General features: G+C 34.3%; 1 protein-coding gene across 1 annotated transcript in view; it reads left to right on the forward strand.

The window, feature by feature from the left end:
* Positions 1-13,863, forward strand: part of LOC117172516 — an 84,403-nt gene extending 70,540 nt beyond the window's left edge. The window contains exons 9-10 of the mRNA XM_033360535.1: positions 2,115-2,264; positions 4,842-13,863. Of these exons, the coding sequence (XP_033216426.1) occupies positions 2,115-2,264; positions 4,842-7,186 (2,495 nt within the window). The 3' untranslated portion in view covers positions 7,187-13,863. The remainder of the gene's footprint in view (positions 1-2,114; positions 2,265-4,841) is intronic.
* The last annotated feature ends 804 nt before the right edge of the window (positions 13,864-14,667 follow it).

Raw genomic sequence — 14,667 nt, forward strand, 5'->3', positions numbered from 1 at the left:
CTGAAAAAACTAATAAAAAAAAATTAGACAAAAATAAAAAAGAGGAAAGAAAAATGAGAAGGCAGACAACCACATCCCCTTCCTTCTCTTTTTCTTTTTTTCCTGTTTTTTATTTTTATTATCATTAAATTACAATAAAATAACATTCAAAGAAAGAATAAGAGAAGGAGTGGGATGTGATTGGCTGCCTTCTCATTTTTCTTTCCTATTTTCCATTTTTTGTGTGAAATTTTTTTTCTTTTTTAGATTACGATAGGATTTTTTGTATTTGTTTGTTCGTTTTTGTCCAAATTTGGTCCTTGGATTCTTGTTTTTTAATTTTTTTAACAAGAGTTTGCATCAATTTGATTATTGGATGTTAAATAGGATTTTTAATTTGGAGTTTAATCTAATTTAAATTTCTTAAATTTTGATTCACTTTTGTGTTTGTAATTCGTATTTTTGGTTTAAAATTAAATTAATTTGGTAGAAACTTGAAATGCTTGTTCAGAAGTGATATATATATATATATATTATTTAAAAATGAAAAGATTTAATAGAAAATGATTAAATTTTGTTTAATGATGGACGTTTTTCATTATTTCATGTCTGTACAAAGATACTGGTAACTTGGAATAAAATGTTTAAAAAAGTTATTGTGGAATTTTCTCGGCCAGCGACATCGCCAGGATTTTTTTTTCGGGAGGGGCTTCGATTTTTTTGCGACGGGAGCTTCGGATTTATGTAAAGGCAAACAGTGGGGGGAAAGGTAATTGAATAATGAAAAAAAATAGTTTCGGGGCCCAAACTTCGCCCCTGACTATGCCACTGTTCTCGGCAAGGCTCATCCTGTTTCCATTTCTCTTCACGTAAACAGAGTCGAGCACCACAGCTGGCCACAAGTTGCTTAACCATTCCGATAGGAGACTCACCGAGATCACTTCTCTTCTCCCCACAACGAAACTCGTGATACCAAGTTAAGTCACTCTACTCGAGGACTGCGGAGAAAAGATTAATGATAGTTAACTAATGTGACTCGGATAAAGGTTGAAAATTAATTTACATTTAAGGGATGACATTAGAAATACCACCTGCGCATTGTCAGGCATTTACCTGGATGAAAAAGTGCGGTCAGGTGGCTTCCAGATCGCCGGAAATTCAGGAGAAATTTCTTGAAACTGATTTTACTGGATAATGTTTCAAACAAAAGTTGGTCCACTCCCGGAGATTGATATTTTCATTATTATATCATTTTTTGATCAAGTTTATACATTTGGAGAAAACATCGATTAAAGATATACCATAGCAATAAAAAGCCGTTTTTCTTTATAAGTCATTTTTTCGAAAATTTTTGAAGAGAAAAGTTACTCGTTTACAGGTATACACTAACATTAAGACATTTTTATACACATTTTAATATTGTTATGGTATTTCTTTAATCGATGTTTTCTCCAAATGTCTCAATTGATCAAAAAATGATATAAGAATGAAAATATGCATCTCTGGGAGTGGACCAACTTTTGTTTGAAACTTTTTCCTCTGAAATCAATTTCAAGAAATTTCACCTTAATTTCCGACGACTTTGAAGCCGCCTGCCAACACTTTAACATACAGGTAAGTGCCTGACAATGCGTGGGTTCTATTTTTATTGTCATCCCTTACGTGTACAGCAAGTTTCAACCTTATCCGAGTCACGATAGTTAGCTTTCAAAATGGACACCTTTGCCAGGTCGTCACCGCTAAACGCATCCACTCCGGCCTGTAAGGCACCCATGTTTACGTTCCTCATCATAAGACGAACAATCAGATGAAAATTGGTCTTATCCGTATCATGCTGCCACTTAGGTTGTGGGCTTACGGTCTATAAGAAGTGTTCAAAACTACCCGACTGCCGTGTGTACTGGTTTTAAATTGGGGCCCATACTTACACTCATTTAAGTTTTAATATTATCAATTTTTCATTTATCACTGCCCATTCCGTGCAACACTCCCCTGTGAATAAGCCTTGCATTATGGAAGGAGATTAAATTCACGAACTAATTTTTTATACTCTGTATGACTGTCTAGTACAGGGGGAATATTTGTGAAATTCCCTTTATTGTATTCAGATCTTATCTCCTTTTCTCAATTTTCAGGTAGTTACGAGCAATCCCCAAGGTTTATGGAACCATGTGGAGACTCCTTAGAAAACGAGAACATGGGTCTCGGAAGTGGCGAAAACCAACTTAGGGAGGATCTTGCCGAAGCAATGCTGGAAACGTCAGTAGCTCCTCATAGAGTTCCGGGTAAGTTGGAAAATACATTCACTTTTGATACAGTGTTATCGTCCAATCTTCTCTCAAATCTGCAACAATTTTTGAAAAACTACTTGATAAACTTGTTGTCCCTTCAGACAACAAAAAAGTGAAAAAAAAGAAAATACTATTGCGTTTTTCAAAGTATTTTTTGAAACTTTATTCAGTTTTCAATGACACATAAATAAAAATAAACTCTGATGTTCACTATAATGACCCCATTTTTTATGCTTGCGATTTCTTTGTGTGTTAATCTGTGTAGTATAATTTGTGCGAGAGTCTGTAATACACTATGAATGGCCACGTTTGAATCAAGAAAATAAATATTTTCACAGAAACATTTTTAATTTTTTGTAATCTTGGAGTTTTTGGTAATCTTAGAATTTTATTTTGTATACATGGTAATTAAATCTGCTCTTAAGTGGCCATTTGTAGAACCAAATTGAGCAACAACAAAGAGAGTGCTTGCCAATTTTGAGCGCACTCACTTGATTTAAATCCATATCTATGCGGACTTTTGCACTTTCCCTTGCAAGTGGTGAAGGATGGATAGCATTATAAGTTTGCGTGGATACAGAACTGGCCAGAGGCAGGTATCACACCCTCATACCTTTTTTTTATTGACCTCTTGAATTAAACGGTGTAAATGGTGTACAGAACATTATTTTCATCTAGGAAAAAAATATTTTTTATTGTTTCTATTTTTAACTGAGCTCAATCAGCTTTCATTCCAATTATGTTTATCTGTTTCTCCTTGTTTTCCTGGTACTTTAACCGTGCCCAAGAATTTTATTAAAAAGGCCTGTATGCGTGTTTTGGGGATGTGAGAAGTTATATAGAATGTGAGTTAAAAAAATGAAAAGAGTATCAAAAAGAAATTTAAATAATATTATTCAATAAATTGCCAGAATACATTATTTTTCCTTCTGTATAGTTTGATTTTTTATTTCTTCTTAGATTAATTTTCAACACAGCTGTTAAAGTTTAGATCATTCTTTATTGTCTTATGTACACACAATTTTTCTAATGACAAAGACTATGTTGCCAGTGAGTTGTTATTATTTGGATGACTACATTAGCAAGAATAAAACCCTCAAGACTTTTGTATATGTATCCTTTTTTTAGTTCTTATAAGTGAGTAGAAAGTGAAATTCTGTAGGATGTTCCATACCTGACGTTTTTTCCTGCATTAAAGATTGTTTGTGAAAGAACTTTAGATACTTTTTCTAATGGGAGAACATATTATTGTCTTTTTTTAATGTTCTCGAAATTTTATATTTGCCGTTTCTTCCATTTTTAAACATTAACCTGCAATTTTTATAATTATATTGCAAATATTTCTTTATTGGATGTGCCAAATATTAAAAATGTAATTGGAATTATTTGTACACATTTCAAAGCTAGTTTTCTTTCCTGACAGTATGCATTTATCATCATTCATACACTAAATGCCTTTTAAAAAGGTAGCCGTATTTTTTTCTAGATATATAAATGCCTTAATCTTGCATTAAAATTGTCTGGGTTTTTCATTGTTATTATGCATGTAGACGAAATTATTCTCGTGGCTTCCTCAGCTCCTCAAGTGAGAAATTACTTGAAATAGAGCTAAATTCGGTATGGAAATTCATTAGTCTTTTATTTTTTATAAAAATAATTTGTCATTATCGTTCTATATGTTCATTTTATATATTAGATTTCGATAAGAATATTTTTTTTACGTCTTCTACTAAATTTTAATTTAAAAGAATAATGAATTTAGGCTACCCAAAAATGTTTAGATCCTATTTTACATTTATATATTTTTTCATTTGATGGAAAGTATGCGGAAAGCATAATTTAATTTCTTCATTAAAAAAAATCACTTGAAAAAAAAAACAAGTTTTAATCTACAGTTTTTTTTGTCTCGCCACGCTTTTTACGTATATACCTGGCGAATTTTTGCTGGATCATACCGGTGGGTCAAACAGTGGCGAAAACTTAAAATTTCTTATTCTAAATGTCTTACACCTTACATATTTGATTTTGGCCCCATATTTCGAAAAACAAGGCTACGATTAAAATGAGAATTTGTCTACTTTTTTATTTTAAATTTTACTTGAAAAAGAAGGATAATGCGCTTCTTGAAAATATTAATTTTAAGAATTTAAAAAAAATACTAATTTTTTCTTTTTGATTAAAAATTAATCTGAAACATTACTGAAAATCGTTTTAAAGGGACTGCTTCGTATGGAAATTTTAATTTATCTCCATCATTAAAATATCCTATAAAGGCTTTTTTGTTGAATAAAGAAGGAGGAGGATGGTTTTTGTTTAATTTCGCCAGAGGAAGTTGAAAGAGCCTATTGAGCAGGAAAGAGAATATTAGGTTAGATCCTTGATACATTTTGTCCCTATATCGTACTAATATTAAACGAGAAATTCAGTCTTTAATACGCAAACTATAAGTAATAATTCCACTATTTTCCAACTTGGCGTAAATGCCACTTGAACCCGAAAGAATAACACCAATTCCTTGAAAAATGCTTCGAGGCTAAATACTGATACCTGCCTACGGCTTTTTCTGTTTAGGGAGGCGATTGGTTATTGAAAGGGTGGGACAGCCGGTAGCTAAAGTCGTCAACCCGTTGGGCACTGTAATAACCGTTTCGGCCGACGAGGAAGATGATAGTTTTAGCCAGGATTATGACCTAGACGCAGAGACGACTCCCGAGCCCCCCCGAAGCGTCTGTGCCGAAGAAGGTCCCGCCTCCCTGGGAGACTTTGAGTCCGAGGGTCAAGCACTCCGCAGCCACACAGAGATCTGCGCCGAAATGCGATCAGCAAACGAGCCCGCGATTGGCAGCGTGCCGGACGAGAACATCGAAGAGGTCAGGGGAAAAAAAACCCTATGTGCAGAGGCTGCTGAGGTTGCTAAAAGCTCCATCTTCGAGCGCGAGGATTCTTTTTGTGACATGCCTACAAGTCTGAGCCTCTGCGCGCAGCAAGGTGAAGTCCCGAACAGTCCCATGACTCAAGCACGGGACTATGATTGGCGGTCAAAGTGCGAAGATCAGGAGAGGAACTTCGCCAAGGCTAAGTATGTTGTCAACTATGATGAAGATAGCGTTATATTGATGGAGAATAAATCTGGAAGGAGGAAAGCCCAACGGAAAGAGGAGAAACATGAAAAAGGAGAAAAGGTGCGTAAAAAAGATATTGAGAATATTGAGCCAAAGTACCTTCTCAAGGAGAGCGAAGACAGTATAGTTGTCGAGGATCTTATGGAGAATAGGAAGAAAATAGACGAGGAAAAGAATGGAAGCTTGCAAAAGGATATAAAGGAGATGATGCCGGAGACTTTAAACCCGAAGGAGAGAAGGCGCGATTCCTTCGAAACCATTGGCGAGACTGTACATAAGACCTTTGACCTTGACACTATGATGCTACCCCCTCTGGATCCTAGAGACGACTTTGCGTCAATCGAGTACCATATGGTCGAGATGGTATCTCACCAGTCGGATGATGATATTGAACACATTCAGGTTTCTGAGAACCTAGTTGGAACTGAGCTGGAGAAGAGTAAGCCCATTTTACGTAAGTGTAGCAAAAGCACGATTTCTGATGACGATCTGGAACATATTCATTCTGCGGAATTGCTGGAAGAACCTCAGAAAATGAAAGAGAGCGAGAAAAAGAAAGAACGGGAAAAGTTCGAAGAGAAGCAGAACATGAAAGAATATCGAAAAAATGAGAAAGTCGAAGTACAGCTGGTAGAAAAGAACAAGCTCCGCGAGGAAGAAAAGGTCCTGAAAGGTGTTCTATCTTCGGATGAAGACATAGAACACGTGCTATCCTCAGAATTGGATGTTACACCTAGCGAGGGATACCGCAAGACCAAAACACGCGGTAAGAGACATAAGGACGTAGTGGTAATTGTCGGCGACGTATTTTCTGAGGCGGAAGTGACTCTTGTTAAGCCAATTGAAGGCTGGAATAGGAGCAAGACTCTGGAAAAGGATCTAGCAGAGGAGATCGACCACTGTGATCTGAAGCTCGAAGATGAGGAGAAAAAACAGAAGAAGGTTTCAGTGTCGAGGCGGCAGTCAACGGTGGAGATAATTGACATCGATGCTATGCAGAAGGCAGATTTAGTTAAAACTCCCGCTCCGGAATTAAAAATTCTTGAAGGTGGGACGAAAAAAAAAAAGAAAGGAAAGAAGGGCGCAGAAGGTGGGTGTCATGCTTTAAAACAAAAGGTGCTAGATACAGAGGTTGACCGTTCAAAGCTTCAGGGTGCTTGGAATACCGTCTCCCAGGTCACAGAGGAGAAATCAGACGGGACTCCCTGGAGTTCTATTGTCAAAAAGAAGAGTAAGTCGGAAGAAAAGGAAATTGAATTAGAAGCTGAAGTTCCAGAAAGTAAAAGGAAAAAAGACATTCAAGGTCAACCAAGGGTAGAGCCTTGTTTTGAGACTTATAAACTTTCCGTGGAACGTTCTACTTTTGTAGAAGCTTCTAACGCTATTCAAGAAGATCCCAAACCTCTAGAAGAAAACAAATTTCTCTTAGATGATAACATCGACGCAGGGAAGAGAAAAGCATTAGAAGAAGTTAATATTCTATTGCAGACAAATTGTCCTTGCAAGTTAAAGGAAATTCAATCAGATGAAAGAAGCGATTCGGTACCAGAAAACAGAAGTAACTCAGATCCAGAAAAGAAAAGCGATCCCGCATCAGGTAAGAAAATCTATTCGGATCCTGAGAATTTAAAGGAGAGTTCGAGTTCGTCGGATGATCCAAATGCGAATATAGTTCCAATGGACACGGAGGAAGATGGCGCAGTTCGGGAAACAGCCGATAAAGCTCCAACTGATTCAGATGTGGTGACCGTTAATAAAAAGCACAACAGATCCAAGAAAAAAAGACGCAGATGAGAAGAGGGTGGCCTGGACATCCGCAGGGCAAGCTTTGCCTTGTATATAATTCTTATGCAAGTGGCAGGGGTTGATTAGCAAAGGTTAGAACCTGAAACGCGATTGTAAACATTGATTGAAAAATTGAACATTGTAAATCGAGTAACTGATTTGAAGTTTCTGTTATTTTCATTATAATTTCATTACATGTAATGGAAGTAATGTTCTTTCATACGGCTGCGCAGTCTTATCTTGTCGAAATTGTGTTTGCGTAGTGCCATTTTGTTTCAGTTAAAGTTGCACACCCAAAGGATACCGGGACATCCTAAAGACGTCCTGAGAATGTATTTCTATGTCATGCGATTTAAAGTCTTCAAGACATTCTTTGGGTCTTTTCATGTCTTTCAAATATCCTCAAGACGTCTGCTACAAGACGTCTATAGGACAACCTTAGGACTTCAGTGCTTACTGGGAAGTAATGTCCTCCCAGAGGTCATCCAGGCACCCTAAAGACGGCCGTAGAATATACCACTATGTCATGTAACTTAACGTCTTTAAGACATCCTTTTGATCTCTCCATGCCTTTCGAAGGTCCTCAGGAAAACTTCCGTCAGACGTCAACATCATTCGCGAGTTTCAAAACAATGTTTGGACAATCGGAACGTTTTAAAGCATGGATTAGTTGAAATACTTCTAACGTTACATTAGGTTAAAACCTATAATCCTGTTCAGTTTAAGATCATCAAATTAAAAAAAAAAGCTTCGACTAAGCACTACAATAATAGTTTTCAAACTTCCCGGGGTGCATTCATCAATGTTTTTCAAGATTACAGTTTTAAAAAAATCTATTTTTTATTAGTTTTTGGCCTAACTTAGATGTTCAAACATTATTTATAGACTCTGGTGAGGTTTACTTTTTTCTTTAGAAATCCGCCGGAGAATTGGAAACTAGCTTAAAATTGATAAAATGACTGCGATTTGTTTAAAATTTTAAAAAGTATTTTTGCAAGAAAAGAACAAGATTAAATTTGTTCCTAAATTTTTGTTGGGTTTTTTTATGAAACAACGGAAGATATCTTGTATCGTTTACCAGCAATTTCGAAACTTTAATTGTTGTTCTAAATTACCATTGAAACAAAATTCATGGCTTAAAATTCACAGGATCTCTTGTTTGTGAAAGGAGCAAAAACTTATGAGCGCTGGTTGTAGGCGCTGGCTATAGGCGATTTGATAAGAAATACCGTTTTTGTAGCGGAAAACAAAGCGATTAAAATCAGGTCAAAAATAGGTTATTAAAAAATAGTGTCGGATAGTTCCTGTCACTAGACAAAAAAAATAGTAACAACTGAAATTACGTAAAATGAATTACTAAAAATTACAGAGCTAAGTGGTTATACAAATATTTTATGCCATGATTTGTCTAAATTTGATGAGATATACCTATTATTTTTTACAGACACAACCTCATAGAACCTTGATAAAATAGATTTTCTTTCAAAACGATAAAAGATATGGATCAATACCTGTAAATTGGTAGTTTGAGACAATCATACAAGAAAAAAGCTTGACTTTTTACTGTAAAGATTATCATTTTTTCAAAACAATCTGTGGCGAGATCTGCCCGAATTTCCCCTAATGATTAGACAAAATCAGAAAGTAGTCTGGGAATTTTGAAAAATAATTTTTGGTTCCAACCTATGCGTTAAACCGAGAATGACCAGACATTTTTTCGTTGATTTAAAACAGCCACTTTGGAAGTTTCATAGCGTATTAAACTATTAATTTTGTTGTTTTTGACTTACGTAATTATACAGAAAGCAAGGCTCTGCTGTTTCAAAATGTCAGTGTTCGATCCTATCATTGCGTAAACGTTGGCTCTGATGAAAAAACCGTGTATCCCTTTGGATGAGCAAACATAAAATTGTTTAATTAAAAAATAAGCCTTACGCTGCAAAGACCCAAATAGTGGGCCACCCCATGAAAAATTATGTCGCTAATTGTTTCATAAATATCTATAATATTTATGCGGACAATTATTCTGTTCGAGGATGTCGACTATTTTTCAATGAACATTTGTAATAATTATTTAACTAAACATTTATTATTTTGCATAGGGTGATACACTGTGGGATCGTTACCCCATGAATGATACTTCTTTGAAAAAGATTTTCAGAATTAAGCCTTTGATATTCTTTTTTTAAGAATTCTGAGATTTTCCATCGGAACAGGGAAGTGATTTAATATAATGTTATTCGTCAATAATCTTGTCAGTTATGTTAACTCTAATTTTCCGTACTCCTAAGACCTGAGATATTTTCAGTCTTATAACGACTCATTTTAAAACATGAGAAGAGCATTACATGATAAACATGGTTGTGCATGGATTTAGTAAATATTTGGGACACATAACTCTAATTAACGCGAAGTACCGTTTTTGCAAAATTTTTATGTATTTCAGAAGTTATATGCAAAAGACGAAAAATGAAATTTTCTCCGAAACTGCTACGCCATTTTTTTATAGTTCCAAGTATATATTGTAGGGTCAAGCAAAGAAATTTTAGGAAACACTTGGAGATCATTTTGATCCACTGGAAGGGGCAGAAAAATACCATTCAAATTTGTTTGACTTCCTTGTATGCAATACTTTTCTAGAACAACTACAGTATTTTTTTCTGTAACTGATTCTGAACTCAAGTAGTAACATATTTTTCCCCAGGTGAAAGGAAGAGTATAGAACAAAATAGAAAACTGGTTTTCATAAATGTTTTTCTTAACTATTCATATTTCCATTAACATACACACCTTTTGCCAACGCTTAAAAAATATGCTCAAATACCTTCATTAGTTACCGAAAAAATAGGTTTTAAAATGAAATGTTTGTGTACATAATTAAAAAAGTTTTTATTTGTATGGGTCTTGGTTTCGTAAAATTACTTCTCTAATATTCCTCCACAGTTTCATATGAATAAAAATACAATTAATGTTTGGTTTAGAACATTTGATATTCACAGTTATGACACTCTGTTGCAAAATGACACATTCCATGTAAGGTGACATTCACATTAAAATCAAATGCCTTAAGCCTAACAAATATTGGGCAAATATAGTCGAGGGCAGTACAACCATGCTTATCCTGCTATGCCATTTAGCGGTTATTAAAATGTGATAAAAAGGATTTTAAAGCAACAGTGAGAGTTTACACCATCTGAGCACGTAAATTCTCGTGTCATCATGGTATTTGGCTTTAATTCAGGATATATGATTGTTTCTTAATGAAAAAATTCCGTCAAGTATATTTCGAAATTCGAAAAAATAGCGGAGTTATGGGGCTTTGACTTTATGGACAACTTTTTAAAAAATAATTGTTTAAAAAATTATGATATCTTAATTAAAAGGTCATTTATGATCGTTTATATAAAAAAACAGTATTCATTTCCCGAAAGATAGCTGAAGCAAATAATTGTTTATTAAATTTGTTTATTGCATGACAAATTATTTAATAATTTTCATTATTCCAATTCAGAGACCTCTTTTGTCTAAACATTATAAACAAATATGGATGCGATTACGTAAGTAACCAAACACTGCTAATCTCCACAGAATGATTTTCATCCACTTATTTGTTTTTAACAAATTCAATAAATGTTTTTATGCAACTTTTGCAGTTCTACTGGGAAAGATTTCCAGACCGTTGTTTCATTGATTCTAGATATTTTTAATTGAATTTGAATATTTGATGGTTTTTTTCCACTGCTAAACAATCATATACCTGAATGAGAGCCAAATCCCATTCTGATAAATAAAAATTCACGTCATCAGATTACGTGGAGTCCCCCTGATCGCCTTCATTGTATTAACAATGGTTGGAAGTCGGTATACCACCTTTCATTTATTCTTAGTTACATTTTAATTTATGTTAGAAACATTCACTTTGACGGTTGAAGTCTAACCTGTAAACATTTTTAACCCTGAGAAAGGTAGTTCTTCTGATTGTTTCACTGTTGTGTTCTAAAAAAGAAGATAATTTTGAAGAAATAGTATTTTTTTAAAGGAGATTTACGTTTAATTTATTTTTTGTTTTAAGTAATTTTAGAAAAATGACTTTATAATTGTTCCTTGCCACCCGTCACTACCAGGGCAGTTAAAGGGTAGACCTGCAGAAGTACATAGACGCCATTTTTTCGTAAATGATATGATTGGCTCACAAAATCAGATAAATTCAAGTAGTGGTAAAAAAAGTTTTTTTTTATAATATTTTTCTCATTTTGATTTTTTTAAAAAATTTTTTCCCAAACCAAAAGCGACAAATCTATTTTACGTTTGCTTCTTTTGAGGAGAAATTATCATTTAAATCGCAGTCTTTAAGTTGAGAAAACATGCGTCTCGACCGAAACAAAATTCCTCTCCATTTTTTCGGAAAATAGCGTATTCCGATCAAACTTTTCAGGTTTTAATTCCGCAGTGATGAATGTCGAGAGCCTTATTTTTTCTTTACTGAAAATTTTATTTTTGAGAACGTTTTTTGTATTTTCTGAACAATGGTAAAAATAGTACTTATGCAGACATGCAAAGCTACTTTCCAGTTATAGTATATTGAGTTTCTTGTAAATTAAACAGCGTTGTCTCCGCAGTATTCATTCTTGTATCTAAACTTATTCAAGATCTACGAATTTTTTCCAACTTAAAGTGTATATTAATCATGGAAATATTGTAATCGGCAAAAAATAATTATTATATATGTAAGTAATTATACTAAAATTTACAAAAAGTAAAGTCCTGACGTAAAGACTTAAAGAGATTGAATATTTGCAGATCTGTACAAAATTCTGATGGAAAATTCAAGTGATTTTTTGTTTAAAAACCCAGGCCATCGCTTTAAAAGAGTTGGACAGTTTGAGAAATTTAATAATATTTTTGCAGGCCAATGGGCATTATTTTGTAAATATTTTTTAAACAATCTCAAAATAGTATATATTTTTTGTTTTTACTCTTCAAGCGAAGTAGTGTTATTATTTAAAAAATAATTTTCATTTGAAAGTCTACATCTTTATAACTTGTGGAATATTTTTTTTTATTTTAAAGGAGACTGCGTGGTCCGTTTACCTTATAATTGATTTTAAATGACATGTGCGAGAAATATCGAAAAATAGTGACAAAATAGAGGGATTATCCCTCTGAAAAATCTCGTGAAAAAAAGTTCAAAATACTCACCTTAGCCTACTAAAAACAATTAAGGAAAATGTCGCCCTGTCTAGTGTAAGTTTTTTCTCGCATTTGAACTCCTTATTGTAGAAAACTCTTAAAAAATAATCTTAATGACTTTTCGGATGTTCGAAAGAACTGTTTATAAAGAGTTATTAGGTAAAAAAGCGAGTTTTGAAACAAATAAAAAGTAGCTTTAAGTCTATCAAGTGTTTCGTAATTCGTACGTGTATAAAAGTATGAAACCAAGAGAAAAAGGGATAAGAGCACGAAAGAAACAAAAGCAACTCAAGCGTTAAACGGAGACGAAACTTGCGACTGCATATATAGATTTTAAGATTATTTGGATTTTTTATTCCGAAATTTCGTTTGCGCAACATATAAGATAAATTCTAATGTGAGTCCCGATCTCTTCGGAGTGACGATAAAAAGTTTTTAATTCAGGTACGAAAAATTTTGGTGTTTACGCGTTCAGTTGGCGACGTTTATGTGCTTGATATAAAAATTCATTCATTAATCAGAATTAAGAAATAATCGCTGATTAACGTAAGAGGAATTTTAAAAAATTTGCACAACCATTATTTGCAATAAATTACTTAAAATATGCTTCAAATTTTACTAATAAGTATTTGGAAGATACTGAAAGTCGAATTAAACAATTCATTAGCTCCTGTTAAACAATCGACAGAATTCCGCTCTCGTTTGAATTTACTTAATGTAAAAATTATGTATAAGTTGATTCATCAATTCTAAATACAAGCCCATGTTAAAAAAATATATATTATCGGGAGAAACTTTAACCCTTTCGTTGGCAGAGAGAATTCGACAAAAAGTGCCAAAAACGGAAGGAAAATTGGTTATCCTGAAAATTTGTCTCCTGGGGTTTTTGGGGTCGCTGAATCCGAATATGAAGTTAAAATTCAGATGTCCAAAATGGCGGATGCAATATGGTGGACGAAAATACAAAAAAACGGCTCGATTTGGATAAATCTTGTTGCTTCCGGGTTTTTGGGGTCGCTGAACCCGAAAGCGAAGTCAAAATTTAAAATTTTTAAATGGCGGACGAAAATATCTGCCATTTAAAATTGTCAAATTTTGAATTCAGATTCGGATTCAGCGATCCCAAAAACCTCCGAGTAAGACTTGAGTGCAAAATCGGAGTAAGTTAAATAGGAAAAAAGAAGATTGACGCATTTTGCGTCAATGCCACACAGGGCACGGAAATTTTGACGCATTTTGCGTCAATGCCAACGAAGGGGTTAATCATTTATGTTGCTGCTCTCTTAGCTTTAGAAGCGCTGTGTGGAAGGAGTGATAATAAATATCAGAATTTAAAAAAACTACTGTAAAATGTATCTAGTTTGCAAAAATTGTACAAAAAGTTTTTTTTTCGAGTGTCTTATGAACTTATATGCGTAAGAACTTGAAACAAATTAACACAGGATTTTGGAGGAGTTTCAAAAAACGGTATGAAAGAAATAAATTTTTTAAAGCCACCCTCTTGATCACATCAATTCTTACACTTCCCTTAATTTTAATTTTCAAAAAAATTGTATTCAAGAAAAATCTTTTTAAGGCTGCCATGTGGTCTAATAGTATATTGTGCACTTATGATGTATGTAATAAAGGTATGATTTACAAAGTTTATTGCGTCTGACTTTTGAGGTCACGTGGACGCTGCCACAATCATATACGGACGGCAGCGAATGCGCATGTGTGGAGTACGATAATAAGTCCATAATACTCCTAGTAGTATTATGATCTCATTATTGTACTGCGCGCATTCGCTGTAGGTCATCCTGTTGTATAAGCAGCAGCTACTTCCGGAACTAAAAGATGCTGAGAAAATTCGTAGATCATACCTGTGTTACATAATAGTGTATGGTGTACCTAAAAGGCAAACTCAGTGCTTTCACTCGAGCGTGAGTTTGCAATAACGAGGCGTCGACCAGTGCGAGACGCAGTCGTTTATTGCAAACTAAAAGTTTCTCACGTCTGATATTTAAGATTAGGTTAACGCGGCCATAATCATACACGGGCGATAGCAAATGTGCATGTGCGGAGTACGATTATGGTCATAATTTTAACCAGCGCATGTGCATTCGCTGTTGCTCCACCTGTTGTATAAATGGCTACGTTCAGAGCTAATAAAGCGCTGATAAAACGCATAAATTATGCCTATGGTACTCATTGCGGGTGGCAGTTCCATGTGTACAGATTAGCGAAATGCGTATTAGAATGCAACCAATAGAATGCTGTTTCTAATCAAAGTACACAAGACAGGTTTCATTATTTTTTTC

Source organism: Belonocnema kinseyi, chromosome 5 (genome assembly GCF_010883055.1).
Source record: "Belonocnema kinseyi isolate 2016_QV_RU_SX_M_011 chromosome 5, B_treatae_v1, whole genome shotgun sequence".
NCBI lineage: Eukaryota > Metazoa > Arthropoda > Insecta > Hymenoptera > Cynipidae > Belonocnema > Belonocnema kinseyi.